Source organism: Carassius carassius, chromosome 39 (assembly GCF_963082965.1).
Source record: "Carassius carassius chromosome 39, fCarCar2.1, whole genome shotgun sequence".
In the NCBI taxonomy this organism is placed as follows: domain Eukaryota; kingdom Metazoa; phylum Chordata; class Actinopteri; order Cypriniformes; family Cyprinidae; genus Carassius; species Carassius carassius.
Genome location: NC_081793.1, coordinates 1,122,501 through 1,139,296, shown reverse-complemented (window position 1 = coordinate 1,139,296; position 16,796 = coordinate 1,122,501). Strand labels below are relative to the sequence as shown.

The 16,796-nt window shown below is 36.9% G+C and overlaps 1 protein-coding gene across 2 annotated transcripts in view; it reads right to left on the bottom strand.

Annotated features, from left to right (window-relative positions):
• The window catches only part of usp22 (ubiquitin specific peptidase 22), a 45,755-nt gene that overhangs the window by 10,317 nt on the left and 18,642 nt on the right, over positions 1-16,796 (bottom strand). The window contains exons 3-8 of one of the 2 annotated variants that reach the window (XM_059530340.1): positions 12,906-13,019; positions 12,588-12,689; positions 7,197-7,363; positions 6,966-7,113; positions 5,019-5,124; positions 973-1,258 (exon numbers count right to left, since the gene is read on the bottom strand). In XM_059530340.1, coding sequence (XP_059386323.1) covers positions 973-1,258; positions 5,019-5,124; positions 6,966-7,113; positions 7,197-7,363; positions 12,588-12,689; positions 12,906-13,019 — 923 coding nt within the window. The remainder of the gene's footprint in view (positions 1-972; positions 1,259-5,018; positions 5,125-6,965; positions 7,114-7,196; positions 7,364-12,587; positions 12,690-12,905; positions 13,020-16,796) is intronic. The other variant, XM_059530341.1, reaches the window with a different exon arrangement.

Sequence of the window (16,796 nt, the reverse complement as noted above, 5' to 3'; positions counted from 1 at the left end):
ATATATTTTATATTTATATATATTATATATATATATATATGTGTATGTATGCATGTGTGAGTGTGTGTGTGTGTGTGTGTGTGTGTGTGTGTGTGTGTACATATATACACTATATAATTATGGTAGGCTTACAGACAGTAGCTGTCTGATATACTTTAAAATAAACATTTATTATTTAAAAGCCCATACATGATGATGTCCGGCGCAATTATTAATTTAGAAGTGGGGGTGGTGGGGGGGGGTATTTCACACATGCACTCACACACGCGCTCACTCACACAAATGCACACACTCCCATGCAGTCTCTCACACACACACACACAAATGTACGCTCTCCAATCCACTCACACACATGCACTCACACACGTGTTCACACACACACACACACACACAAATGCATGCTCTCCCATGCACTCTCACACACACACACAAATGCATGCTCTCCAATCCACTCTCACACACATGCGCACCGACACACACACAAATGCACGCTCTCACACGCACTCACACACGCGCTCACACACACAAATGCACGCTCTCCAATCCACTCACACACATGCACTAACACATACAATTGCACGCTCTCACACGCACTTACACACACACACACACACACACACACACAAATGCACGCTCTCCAATCCACTCTTACACACATGCACTTACACACACACACACACAAATGCACGCTCTCCCACGCACTCTCACACACATGCACTCACACACGCGCTCACACACACAAATGCACGCTCTCCCATGCACTCTCTCTCACACACACACACACACACACACACACAATTGCACGCTCTCCAATCCACTCACACACATGCACTCACACACACACAAATGTACGCTCTCACAAGCACTCTCACACACATGCACTCACACAAATGCACGCTCTCACACACGCTCTCACACACAAATGCACGCTCTCTCACGCACTCTCACACACACAAGCACTCTCAGACTCACTTTGAGGTGGAAACACGCCACGATAGGAAGTCTCTTCATTGTCAGCTGCTTGGTGGACTCCTGGTAACTATGGCACCCGCTGCATTTGATCTTGGCGCTGCTTCCCAAGTGTTCGGGTCGAGTGAACCTACGTAAGCAGTCTGTGAGCGTGGTGGCTCCGCTCGGGTGACCGTCTCCGTTCACCACACTGCCGTCGCTGCCCGGGCTGAGCGGCCAGAACGGGGTGGAGGACCCCGGCAAATCCAGGCTGATGTCCCAGAACGGGTCTATTGTTGTGGAAACCCCACTGCAGACAAGAAAACACCACAAAAACTGTACAAAGAGCAGCGTTTCTATCTGTTTGTCAATTCTAGCACTGCACAGCCCCAAAAGAACCCTTGATCTGAAAAAAACTTGACTGAATGGGCGGAGTGCAGTACCTCTGTTAAACACAGGGGGGCACTGATGAATGATCTGTGCATTTCAAACACTTGAGGTTGTTCAATGGCATTCTAACTGGGTTACTTACAGACAACTGGATACACAGACACGGGCTCTGCTCCAAAACCTGCTCAGCTGCCTATGTAGGGAGCATTCCAGGGCAACACACATTTGATGGCTGTTCCAAAAATTAGAAAGGATAATATTGCTGCCTACTAAGATAACTCATGTAGACACTCATATTACATTTTTAAGTAAAATGTAATATTCATATATAATAAATACAAATATTTAATAATCTAATTAAATAGTTTACTCAATATTTGTGTGTAAAAAAGTACTGTTTAAAATAAGTTATCTTCTAAAAATGTATTATTTAATATTTAATTAAATATTTTTATTATATTGAGCTCAAAATATTTAATCCTATATTGCGGTGTGCTGTGTACATTTACACTAACCATCTTGTATCATTTCTATATTCTACTTGTACCACATTTAAGAATATACAAAAAAAAAATATTCACATTTCAACACTTAACAGAGTGCATTAGAGCCGCCCCCTTTTTTAATGGCCTTGATTTTGGAAGAATTTTCTCGATTACGATTAATGAACGATTATTTTGTTTCGTTTTTTTGTTTTTTTTTTTCCTCACAATCCACTGACGAGGTTTGTACTGTAAATATGATTGACTATCAGCAGTTATTTTATCCATGTTCTCAACATTTCTTACTAGGGTTGGGTATCGATTGAATTTTATCGATTCCGATTCTAATCGATTCCTAGTTTCGATTCCAATAAGACAAAAAAACAAAAATCAGACAAACATTCAAGTCCAACATTTAGATGTCAATTTTTTTTACAAAGCATTCTGTTGCAGCTGAATAACATGAGCAAAAATCAGAGAGTTTTGCCTGTGATTAAAAAAATACCATAGCAAAAACAACTAGATTAATATAAATTTCAAATATTAAAGTGTTAAAGACAAGCAATAAGAAAGGAACAAACAAATCAATTAGCAATATCATAAATAAATACAAAAACTAAATTTCAGGTACAGAAACTGTAATTAAAAGTTTAAAAACACTGCATAGTTTTCTTTTTATAAATAAAGATTAATCAAGTAAAGTTATTAAATATATTCAGTCAAGACCAGTGAATGATTCTTTTGTTCTTTGATTAACATTAATGACAGGCAGCGCGTTTATTAGGCTGTTGTCTCTTCAAGCAAAAATACTGTTCATGTGTGTTTAGGGTTGGGAATCGTTAGAAATTTTCAGATTCTGGTTCCGGTTCCACCTAACGGTTCCGGTTCTGATTCCGGTTCCATTAAAATCATTAAACAATTATTAAGAAATAGTGGTGAGGAAACATGCACAATACTCAACTACTCAATACTGTTTATTACTTAATTAATTACTCAATTCCAGTCCTCGCGCCCCACTGCTCTGCATATTTTGCACGTTTCTCTTTGTTAACACACCTGATTCAGATAATCAGCTCGTTAGAAATGAACTCCGTGCATGAAATGTTTTTCAATTGTTCATTGCTCCCTACTCTCTGAGCAGGGGAAATCTGTTGAAGTTTACCTCACATCGAAACATTTAATCACTGATTTGTGCTGTGCAGCGTCTTTAAACATGGACAACTGTGACATCATATACCTCTGTAAATCAACACAATTTAAATTCACGTCTTGCACACTTCAATGCACTTTGATTGGAACATATAGCTACGTTCACTTCGAACTGGAATCATGGCTGAATAACCTGTGATGTCCACTTCGCAGGGCACTTATGTTCGAATAGAACAAATGTCTGAAGCGCTAAGAGAAACGGTCAAAATGTGCAGAGCAGTGGGGCGCGAGGACTGCAATTGAGAACCGCTGCTTTACGGGAAACGGCGAATATTCAGAACACAAGCGCAAGGCTGCTCACAGCGCTTGGTCACGTGTTGCACCAGAACCGTTTTCGGAACCGAAACTTAGAAATTGCTCACGGTTCCGGTTCTTTTCAACCGGTTTTCCCATCCCTATATGTGTTTTCTTTCTCATATGTTTGTTCACGTAAGACAAAAACGGCTGCATTTATGATTATATACTGATGTAGTTTTCTGTATTGTAGAAAAGGTTGTTCCGAGAACAGACACAAACCGGGAACCCGACCGCCGCTCTCTATGCACGCGCTTGTGCTTCCCGTGCGCTGCACACAAACATGCTATAATAAGTTTTGAGATTCTAAGCTTCTTTAGTGATAAATCACAGGACAGCGCTGACAGCTAGTTTCTGTGTTCCTCTGTGCGCGCGATCTTCACAGCTACTGTTTATGAGTGTTTGTGCCACAATGCAGCTGCGCGAACATGGTAGCTCGATATAATAATGGGAAAGTGTTAACAGGATTAAAAAAACGAAATAACCGACATGGGAAAATTACGTCGGTTAGAGGTTATGAATTTCGGTTTTGATTATTTTTCGATTAATCGTCCAGCCCTACGATGAAGCACTGTGAATGACAATGAAATTAAAAATGATAAAAAATACAAGACTACTGATTAAAAGATCAGTAGAAAAGAAGAAAAAACCGGTTTTCCCATCCCTATATGTGTTTTCTTTCTCATATGTTTGTTCACGTAAGACAAAAACGGCTGCATTTATGATTATATACTGATGTAGTTTTCTGTATTGTAGAAAAGGTTGTTCTGAGAACAGACACAAACCGGGAACCCGACCGCCGCTCTCTATGCACGCGCTTGTGCTTCCCGTGCGCTGCACACAAACATGCTATAATAAGTTTTGAGATTCTAAGCTTCTTTAGTGATAAATCACAATGAAATGACAATGAAATTAAAAATGATAAAAAATACAAGACTACTGATTAAAAGATCAGTAGAAAAGAAGAAAAAAACGGAAAAAAACTAATAAGATTAAAAAATGTGCATATCATGCATTCAAATATTTAAATATTCTGAGTTTTTTGGCATACTTTTTCAATACTCTGATTGGTGGTTATTTTTTGTGCAGAATCATGGGTAATGTAGTTCACAAGCTGAAATAATGCAGACTGATGGCTTTAACAGACACACATACATCAATTAACCTCCTCGTAGCGGTCTTCAACAGTTATTAAATTATTTGAAAACTAATAGGATATTTCTTCAGGAACTGACTTTTGCACACTGTACAGGAATAAAAGAGCCAATCATCTCGACATCTCTTTTTTTTTTTTTACAGAGCGCAAAATGAATAAAACCCATTGCTATCAGATTTTATTTCTGACTTGAATTATGTTAGTGAAATTGCACAAAAAAATCTAATTAATCAAATTATATATCAAATAAATTATTTCTATTTAATAAAAAGTATCAAAATTAGAATTTTACTATTTGTACTGTTAAATAAAACTACTGTATTCTTTTTTAGAATATGCTAATTTTACAGTGTGATATTGCAATAGTAATATTTAATTTTTTTTTAATAAACAAAAATAAGAGATAATTTTTACATTTATTTTTAGGTCACATTGCTACATAAAAATAACATTTAAGTAATATAATAAAGTATTTTTTCACATATTTTTAATTTAGTACTAATAACAACAACATTCATGAAAATGTGAGTGGCTCTTACTGGCAGACTTGGCAGGTGACATCAGACTGCAGTCCTCCAGTGAAGATTTGGTCAATGATGCAGCTGCAGTGGTTTGGATTGTTGGCTTTTTTCCCATTGTCATCTCCTTAGTGGACATTGAAGCAACATATGAACACACACACACACACACACACACAGAGAGAGAGAGGGTCTGATTAGAAAGCAGATACAGCCCTCTCTCAGCTTCACACTGCAGGAGGAAGAGTGAGTTTCGTCTGATTCTCCCACATGGTCTCTGACCCTGAGTACAGTGAGCACAGCGCGTTCAGACGCTCTCACAATCAGGAGTCTACGACTGAACCGCTCTGATGTGGAAACCGCTGACAGACTGTCACGGTCTTTGGGAAAACCTCCCTACACTTTGACAGATTTTACTGAAAGAGTTTGTGGAAGAAGTCCGGAAACGTTTGAAATCATTTACAGCATACTGAAATCAGGGCTGCATGATTCATCGAAATCCAACCGAAATTGTGAAATTATAAATTCATGAAGGCTGCGTTTTAATTAAACAAATTTAATTTGTAATGTGGATTTATAAACACATATACATATATATATATAGTAAATTAAAAATTTTACAGTTCTACTGTAAAATAAAAAAAAAAATCACTATATACTTTTTCCTAAATTAAGTGTGTATTAGCATGGAATATTACAATAGCTATATTTTCTTGTTTTATCATATATTTGTATACTGTTAACAAAAACAGAGCATTTAAGAAATAATTTTATTTTACAGTGAAATATTACACAGATTTTTATATTTTAATTTACTACTTATAATCATAAAATCTATTGTTTTTATTACTGGCAATACTGCTACATAAAAACTAAGTAAGAAATATACAAATTTTATTTAGCAGCGATTTACACATATTTAGTAATAATAATAATAATATTTATTGCTATTATCTGTCATACCGCTACACAAAAACAAAAGGAGTATTAAATATACTAATTTTATTTTCCAAATATTTTAGTTAAATATTTTTATTTGGTAATAATTATAAGCATATTCAAAATAATAATAATAATAATAATATCTATTATCATCATTATTTTATGGTCATATTACTACATAAATCACAATTTGGGGCACATTTTAAAATCTAAATTTTCTTTGCAATTTTTAATCAGAAAAAATAACAATCAGATATTTTTGGCCAAATTGTGCTGCCCCACATTAAGGTAAATGTGTCATTTTGTTGATGTTAAAATACTTTTACTATCAAAATACTGCTGTGAGCATCTAGATCAGCCCCGCTGGCTCCACCAATAGCATGGTTGGGGGGCGGGGCTATCATCATCTGTGTTTGAAGATAATAAATCAGATGTGGATCATCATATTGGATTGGTGCATTGAAGCAACCAAATTTTCCAAAATGTAAATGTTAATGCATCAAAAACTAGAAAATCATTCATTGATATTGGATGATTTCTTTTTCTTTCTTTCTATATTTAATGACAACTAAGAAACTTTTTTACATTTTATTCTAACATTTCTGCATCTGAACTGCATCTGCTCTTCTGTGCTATTGTTTATTGTAAAATTGAACTGGTCTCTACACTTTTGTTACCATAAGCTTCTTTGTTAAAATACAAAATAACAAATGTCTATATATGAAAACAGTAACAGTTGCACTTTTTTGTGTCCGGGTCAGCTCAGGAACACATGTGTGATGATCTGGCTCTTTTGCCTCAAGGCTGCCCATATTGGTTTACCAAGCCGACATCAAAGTTTGTTCACAAACTTTAGCCTCTAGTTGTTGTTATTATAAATCACAACATGAAATGAGAAATATGCAGTTGGGTTTCTACTTGTACATGTTGCAGATCTGACTCTGAACGGAACGTTGAGTAAAAACCGTAGCTGTCCTCTGATTGGCTGTAGCTTTGCGTATCGCAGCATCTGATTGGCTGCAGTACCTTTGCAGTGTCTGTGCAGCACATCAAGAGCAGCGATGAGGAACTCGTGAGCGTCCTGCTGCTCGTAGCCGGCAAGATGTCGTGCGTGAGTCCAGACCAGGTGCAGCAGCCGGAAGGGAATGTGAGGAGAGCGGTGCCCCGAGTAGAACTACAGGACAGACGAATAGAGAGAAGGATGACATGCGTGACAAAAGGTGTGTGTGTGAGTGTGTGTGTGTGTTGAGCTCTCACCTCCTGAAAGAGCTGAGACATTTCACACACCAGGCAGGAGTTGGACTGCATCTCACACTTGTGTCTGTCGGACAGGAAGAAGTCCCTCAGCAGTGGAGTGTGTGTGAGAGCCTGAACGATGCAGTTCATAAAGCACGTGTTCCCAAGGTTTATCAAACCCCTCAGTCCTGGAAGAGACCAAACAGAAAGCACAAAATCAGGATAGACAAGGAGTATTCACAAATACTACTACTAATAAAATACTATAAAATAAATTACCAAGTACAAAGTAAATTTATATATATATATATATATATATATACACATACATACAGTTGTGTTCAAAATTATTCAACCCCCTTGACTTGCAAGACAATTTGCTGTGGAGGATAACATTTTATGAAATCAATTTAACAAAGGCATCAGTAAAGTATTAAAGTAACTTTTGAGTGATTCTGAGAATGGAACATTAATGAATCATGATAAAATTCAAAAAAATTCAAAATTATTCAACCCATAATCCATGATGTCTTTCATACAGTCATGATTTCCACTTCCTTCTACAGTAAAGAAACCCCATAACAGGACTGATCCACCTCCAAGTTTGAGGATGGAGATGGTGTTCTTCTGCTTATGAGCTTTGCCTGTTTTGCAGCAGACATACCGCTGATCCATGGGTCCAAAAAGTTCCAGTTTGGTCACATCACTCCATAAAACATTCCTCCAGAGCTCCACAGGTCCACACAAATGAATTTTATCAAGTTCAAGTTGGCCTTTTGTTCTTCTTGATCAAGAGTGGTATTTATCAAGATGTCTCAACATGAAGGCCATACTTGTCTAGTGTTCTTCTTACACAATGCATTGAAATGGTTTTCCTCCTTTCATCGGGTCATCTTGCAAGTCTTTGGCTGTACATTGCAGGTTTTTTCTCAGTTGCTCTGATTAAACACTTTATGATATTGTGCTTTTTCTTCCACACCTTCAAAGATTTTCTGGTAAAACACACTTTAAGCTAAGGAATAAGGCTGAGAACTGTGTCTCTAGGAACTTTCAATGTCTTGGAAATCTTCATATAGCCTTAGCCTTTCTAAGGTACTACGATATTTATTCTCTTTAGCTTTTGTGAGATCTCTGTTGACACTTTTGCTACTCAACTTCAATACATGCATGGGCCAAACTGTGTGTGTAACAGCTCAAGCTAATTCTGTTTTTAATAGAGTTTCTAAAGGCTTAATTGTGTTTTGAGACGGTTTTATTCCCCACCATGCAAATAAGTGATTTAAAAACAGCAATGTTGAATAGGGGTTGAATAATTATGACATAGCAGTATTATTAAAAAATCTTATAACTCAAATATATTACATTATATATTGACAATATCACTTTTAATATGCCAGTGAACTGTTATAGATGCAAGTTTTATTATATCCTGGATCTTCAGAAAAGCTTGTATTTGTAAAGTACTGCAGTCTCTAGGGGGTTGAATAATTTTGAACACAACTGTATATATAGTTTGTACTTTTTAGTAATATATTATCAATTTATTATTAAAAATAATAATACAGACAGCAATTGTGTGTGTGTGTGTGTGTGTGTGTATATATATATATATACACACACACACAGAGTTTGGACACACCTTCTCATTCAAAGAGTTTTCTTTATTTTCATGACTATGAAAATGGTAGAGTCACACTGAAGGCATCAAGGGCTATTTGAGCAAGAAGGAGAGTGATGGGGTGCTGCGCCAGATGACCTGGCCTCCACAGTCACCGGACCTGAACCCAATCCAGATGGTTTAGGGGTGAGCTGGAGCGCAGACAGAAGGCAAAAGGGTCAACAAGTGCTAAGCATCTCTCGGGGAACTCCTTCAAGACTGTTGGAAGACCATTTCAGGTGACTACCTCTTGAAGCTCATCAAGAGAATGCCAAGAGTGTGCAAAGCAGGAATCAAAGCAAAAGGTGGCTACTTTGAAGAACCTACAATGTGACATATTTTCAGTTGTTTCACACTTTTTTGTTATGTATATAATTCCATATATAATTCCACATGTGTTAATTCATAGTTTTGATGCCTTCAGTGTGAATCTACAATTTTCATAGTCATGAAAATAAAGAAAAATAAAGAAAACTCTTTGAATGAGAAGGTGTGTCCAAACTTCTGGTCTGTACTGTATATGTGTGTGTGTGTGTGTGTGTAAACATACAACTATTACTGTTGGCATCATAATCATTATGGCAATTAAGAAAAATTATAATGTGCATTATTATTAATTTAAGTTTTAATTTGTCATCTTTTCTGTTATTTATAAATTACTCTTAATAAATATTTTGTTAATTTATGTATATGTACATATTTAGTAATCACCATTTTATTTGTAATTCATTGTTATAATTTAACTCATGTACTTTGTTTCGTTTAGTGTCATCAAATTTTTATTACCAATTTATTATTTATAAAGCATTATTATTACGAACAATATTTTATTTAACTTTGTATTTATTGTTTGTCGATTTTAATTAGCATTTACACTGTATAAACAACATTTGTTAATTATTTATAATGTTATAACAATAAAAATATTATTTACTTTTATTGATTTGTATTAGTAATTTATTATTTTTGTAAATTATTATTAATAACAATAAAAAATACTTTGTATTTACAGTTTGCCCATATTATTTTTTTAGCATTATTGAGTATTTGTATTAGTGTTATAAATAAATAATAATAATTAGTAATATACATTTAAAAAATCTTCAAAAATAATATTTAAAAAAAACAAAAAAAACTAGTGCCCTCTCCTGGAGGTTACATTTAAACAAATTTGGGTAACATACATCACGAAACAATAAATAAAAAAATTAATAAAAATACAACGAAAATAAAACGAAAACGCAAGGATTTCTTGGCCTATCAGAAAATCTGCTCTGCAGGCACAGGTTGCAGGGACACAATAATATTGGTTCGTTGAACCAAGTTTCCAGTCGAGTACTTGTGCAAAAATGTTTTTAATTGAGCAAAACAATGCATTTTCACAATGTAAATGTCCTTGTCTTAATCTGAAGTACAGAACTCCTGAAGCTTGAGCACTGCCTCCCTCTCTGTCAGTCAGAGTCTCCTCCTGCGCTCTCACAGGATGGCTAAACGTCTTCAGATCGGCCGCTCTCAGACATCTGCTCCTCTCGCTTCCCAGAGTTTAGTTCAAGGGAGGGTAGAGACAGAAAGATGACCAAAACAAGCAGCCAAGAGCGAGTCTGGCCTCATCCAGCACCCTGCAGCACTACACTCTTTAAAGTGCCAATATATAATTTATGCACACGAGTGACTGAGTCATACACACGCCTGATCCTACACACACACACACACACATCTCATCACAACACTCTCTGCTTCAGTCTCATCACAAGCGACGCTGATTCTACGCTGGACACCATCAGAGCATTCGGATTCCAGACGCACCAAAAACAAATCAAATAACTAACGATACAGGAGATGTTTTTAGTCATTGCTATTGTAGGTAATTATTAAATGATGCTGTAGTGATTCCAGTTAAATTAATGATTTGTGTACTTTCGAGGAATATCTGATATAATTTCAGACAGTCAGCCTTAACTATTGGTTTTTAAAAAAATATAAAAATATGTCTATTTTAAATTAAACTTTTTTTTCAATGATTTAAATGTTCACAATAAAACAAAACAATGTGCATGATTCACTAAAAAGAACCATCTCAAAAGAGTCATCCAACCCATCAAAATAAAAGTTCATTTTAATATAAAAGGCATTGTGCTAGAAATATTAGTATTTATGTGATACTGCTACTACTGTTGAAAAAAATAATAAAACTTTTTAAAGAAATAAAATCACACAATATTTCTTCCATGTTTTAATTTTAATAGCAAATCCCCTTTATTTACCAAAAAATGTGTTTAAATTTAATTAAAAGAAAAATAAAATTTGGATGAAACTTGCTTACGGTTTTTATTAATTATATTACTTGTAGACACTAACACCATTGTAAGTAAGTATAAAGAATGGCATTGGTTTTATTTTTAGTGATAAAAAGTGTGTTTGTGTTTTGCTTTGGTACCGAAATTGGTACCGAGAACCGTGGATTTTCACTGGTATCGGTACCGAATACTCAAATTTTGGTACCGTGACAACACTAGGGCATGCTGTATATTTTTGATTCACAAAAAAAAAAAAAAATCTGGTTTAAAAGCGTCATTTGCTTAAGAATCAGTCTATTCAGGTTGTGTTGTATGGTTCTGATTCACTAGGAATAATTCAGAAGTCATTTGCTCAGGAATCTGTTGAATTACACTGGACATGTGGTACGTTTTCGATTCACTATAAAGAACTGGCACTAAAGAATCATTTGTTCAGGAACTGGTTAGATCACTCCAGTTGCACTGTATGCTTTCTATTTGCTTTAAAATAACTGGCTCAAAAAAGTCCTTTGCTTAAGAATTGGACTATAATGATTCAAAACCATACAGCACAACTGGTTTGAATCATTAGAACTCACTTAAGAGTCATTTGGATCATTTGAATCAGTTGGATACCACTAGTCAAGAAGCATGTTTTTATTCTCAATAAAGAGCAAGTCATTCAAGAATCAGTTTCCACTGGCTATTTTTTTTGTTTGTTTTTTGTAGGATTCACTGAAAATAATCAGGTCAAAGCAGTCAATCGTTCAGAAACAGCTTGGGTCACAATGCATGCAAAAGAGTCTTGTGTGTGGGAGTCAGTTAGGAATCGTTTGGATCACACTGCTGAAGCTACATGTTTTCATTCACCAAAAAAAGAAAGAAAAACAAAAGAATAATTAGTTCAGAAACCAAATGGATAACACGATTGTGCTGTATGTAATCAATTGACTATAGAGAACTGTATGCAAAGCACTGCATGGTTTTGATTCACTATAAAGAACTGGCTCAAAAGAGTCATTTGCTCACAGTATTTTTGTGTTGTTAATTTTTATAAAATAAGTAGTTCTAAACAAGAACGACTCTCAGTTCCCAACACCTCTTTTCTCTGGGTGTGAGGGAGTCTGGCGTTTAGTGCCTAAGCTGGGCCTGTGATGCAGACATTAACACTATTACTGCACCGCCAGGCCTCTGACTGAGGAGAACCATTATTTCTCTAACGGCCAGCGTCCACTTCTCTCCTCTCCTTAAGAGACTGTTATTTTCTCTCTCTGTCATGGCATGCACACACAAAAATGGATGAAAATGTTTGAAACCGATGCCATATGTGGCCAAGAAACAACTCTGGTGCAGACTGCAGTCTCTAGATGCTTGACGATGACAAAAACCGACGAGATTTGGCAGACTTCTAATCCCGAGCTGTACTATTATTGAACAGGGTTTCAGAGAAATCACTGCGAAAATCTTCCGAGTTCTTACCTATGGTGCAGTTGGCTGTAATCTTCCTTCGTTTGGGGTTGTGTCGCAGCAGCTCCAGCTCTCGTTTCGTAGGCTCCCACATCGAATATTTCTCTCCAATACCTGATGTTTTAGAGAGCACTCACATTAAGAAATACAAATCAAAAAGAAATACAAACCTGTGCTAATTCAAAGTTAAACATTTAAAACAGTATTTGGCTTTTTGTAAAAACTAAGTCAAAACAAAACACACTCTTTCCCTCTCGTGACTCGCTCTTCTGGATTCACGAGCCACAGGTGAAGATGAACTACATCATACATGGTGTGGTGGGGGGGTACCTTGCAATTTCCATGCTTTTCTTTGTTCTTCTTTGGCAATCTGCTCCATGTCTTTGTCGTATATGTAGTCTTGGCACACAAAGCAGTATATTCCACCGTACAAAAGGTCTATAGCTGAAAGAGAGAAGAACAACACAGAAACCTATTAGAGGCCTTTTAGAGAAGTGGACGTTTGCATCTTCCCGTATCCATCATGTAAATATGGATGATGGGAATAATAATTAAGGTGCAGCAAAGAAAACCTCGGTCGCTGCTTGTGCCAAAATATCGTGTCCTCTGTGAAATGTCATAGCGAATTATGAATTATTTTCCAATGCTCATTTACTTGCATCCTATTTCTCCAGGCCTGCAGTGGACATACCTGCTTTTCAGTTCCCATGGAAACCTGATGATGGTCTGTTTCACACAGATGCACTAAATGTTCGCAGGTGGACTTTTAGAGGCTTTCAGTGCACAGAGACTAGTGTCTGAATGTGTGCGCGGCTGTTTGCCGTTGTAGTAAAGGGACAGAAGTCTGTGCACGCTAGACCTACTGCAGGATGTTAACAATCGGCACAGGCATGTGGTAAATCGGCTCCTATTTGCTTTCTAAATGCATTTAGTTTTACCGTGCATGATTATGGTTTATTATTGCAAGCCAAAAAAATATATTTACAATCACAAATGCATCACACAGAAGTTACACCTTTATTAATGCTTTAGAGCTATTAAAATGTCAAATATTCTTTAATGGTAACATTTTACCATTCATTTCTTTTGTGGTTGCTCATGAATGGGAAAACATCGGTCACTATTTCGGTTTCGTCTAGACTTTGAAACTATTGTAAAGCATTGCATTTTATTTATTGTTTAAGACAGTCGAAGTGAGCTCATGCATGATGGCTTTAAACCGTATTTAGATCAGATGAGCAGAAAAGAGAGAAGTTGCACAAGAAAACGAGGTGGGGTTGCATGATGCACACACACACACACACACGATTAAACCAAAAGCATAGCAGGCCTTCAAGTAACCATGGGAACCAGCGCAGGAAAAAGAGGAAAGAACACCGAGATCTGACAAGTGTGAGCCGACGAAACAGAGGATGAAAAACAAAAGCCATCTAAATAAACCTAAACAACAGCTTAATTACTCCCCATTCGTCTTTAGAGAATAAATCAGAGATATCCTCTGTATGCAGGCTAACCTAATTAAATGTTCAATCAAACCCCCGAGGGGAGCTCGACGCACACGTGGGTGTTAAGACTGGAGGTGATGCTGCGGGGGGGCATTATGACACCTACAGCACGAGCAGCGATAAATCATCACCTGGAGACAAACAAACCACACTGGAGCAGCGGCAGGAGACTTCATTTGCTCATCAAGAGATGCTTCAACAGGCGACTAAGTCCAACAGCAGCACACTGTGAGTCAGCACGGCTGATCTGAGCTGCTCTATCGACTGCTCAAGCCATCTGTGGCCAACACTGTCAGAATCTGGATATTTCTGTGTTGACACAATCAACAATTGTTAGTGTTGAAAGTCTGAAATGTTGCTGCATTGAATCTTTGCCCATTCAATTTTGTTGCATTCCTGAAGAGTTGCTGCTCATTAAACTGTCAATCATTTAGAATGAATCCATTCCGACTCTGAAAGTTCTGTTTGAATGAACCCAAAAATTTGCAACCGGTTCGCAGATTAATCGAATGTTCCCCAAAAGCCTGATGTTCAGATTTGAGATTTTTATTTGTGCAAATTTATCCTTATGCAAATGCGCGAAAACACATGATCTGAAGTCCAACTAGTGGGCAATATTTCAAAAATAAGATTTCCAACTATAACAAATCGCTGATCGTGTCAACAGAAGTTTCCAGCTTTTTTTCCCCCGATAAAAAAAAATTCAACATAAAAAAAAAATTTCATTATTTAATCATTATTTTTAACGCAAAAAAGTGTTAAGCGCAGATTAGAATGTGCAAAGCTTTACAAAAACAGTGTTATGCTGCTTAATACAGCAAACTGACATTTATCATGTTTTTATCTTCATAATCAAACACTGGTTTGTAGCGCAAATATTTTTAACGTTTACTGCACTGTGTTATTAGTGGTGCTTGCGGAGCAATTGTAATCTTGCATACTTTTTATTCTTCCACAAAAAAGTTCAGTGCGTAACGGTTCATTTTTTTCGGAGACTTGCAAATGTGGTGTCAAACTGTGCGGCTCGTTTAGGAGAGGTGTGCTTGGACTTTTATAAGCGATCGATTGTACGATGTTCACACAGCGGGCGAAGAATTGGACGAAAAGTTCCCATAGACTTAACATTGGACCAAAATTTGTGACATCATTTCCTCTCATCACAATGTTGTAGAGAAATGGGAGTGGGTTCATTTCACTCTGCCCAGCAAGCAGCCAATGAATGGCCACATAGTCAACTTCCTAGTAACAGCCTAGAAACCATTTACAGCACCTTAACAACCAACCCATAGACTTCCATTGAAAAAGGAGAGATTACGTACATCTGTGGATCAGAACATCATAGAGACAAGTAGGTGGCCTCTTTTGATTCAGAATGGCAAACAAGCTTTAATTATCACCATGTAAACGGTTAAGCCACACCCTAGCAACCATTTATAGCACCCTAACAACCATATAATAAAAATAATTGGGACATTACTCTGAAACGGAACAACCTAGAGACATGGGAGTTGGCTCTTTTTACTGAGACTGCCAAGAACTCTTTAAATATCACCTTGGCAACAATCTAGCCATGCCCTAGCAACCACTGCCAAGCACCCTAGCAGCCCAAACCAAAAAAAGGGAATATCTTCAAATCCAAATTTTATAGAGGCGTTGGGGTTGGTTAACATTCATACTGACAAGCAGCCTTTGGAATATCTTCATTGGCAGCTGCCAAGCCACTCCCTAGCAACCACACAGAGAACCCTAGCAACCCTTTAGCAAGACCTATATCTCTGCATCCGAACATTGCTAGCATGAGTCAAAAGAGCCAAGTGCCATGTCTCTACAAAAACTTCCAACATGCGTCACATACTAGTAGTGAATAGCTACATGCTAACAGCAATTAGCTAAGTGTTAAAACATTGTAAAAGTCCTACCTAATTGTTTAAACATTATTTTTTTTACAGCACATCAGATGTAACTGAAGTAATGCTCTCCGATTTGATATTTTGCATGTCTTTTGCTCGTATCATGGGCATTTCTTCCTCTTTAATACACAAGAGGAAATCCCAAAAGATGTTAGATAGAGATACAGAGCGGCTGTCTCGAAGTAAAAAGTAATTAACCTCTTCATGTGATCTCAGATTTTGGGTTTTTCCCAAATGAGCTCACTGAAACAGGTGAGCGATGATCTCTACGCCAACACTGGAAACAAATGCCGTAAGTCACATTCACATGCAGAGTCAGGGACTATTAACCCCTCATACGCTATAATTACCCACATTCTCTTCTGTTTGCACTGATTATTTGTTTGTTGTCGAAGGGTTGCACCCTTCCTCATTTAAACAGAGGGGATAATTACATGCCAGAGATGCATTAAGGAGCTGGAAGAAATCCAAGACCCCATCCAAACATCCATGGCTGGATCTGTGCACTTCCTGCCGCTTGTTCGAGAGGACAATCAGAGACGCTTGTGGAGCAACTATGAAATCGGGTTTTGTACGGCTCTATGATTTCAATGCGGAAAACGTAATTGCACATTATTGCGGAATCCAGTCATTAAAATGGAATTTAAAGCATAAACTTTCCATGCTTTAATTTTAACTGCAAACCTCTGTTGTGCAGCACTTTGTATACAAAAAAAAACAAAAAAACAACAGAATTTAACATTTTCATTTGATTACATTTCAAGAATATTTGAACAGTTAATACTTGATGTCTTCATTTGATTACC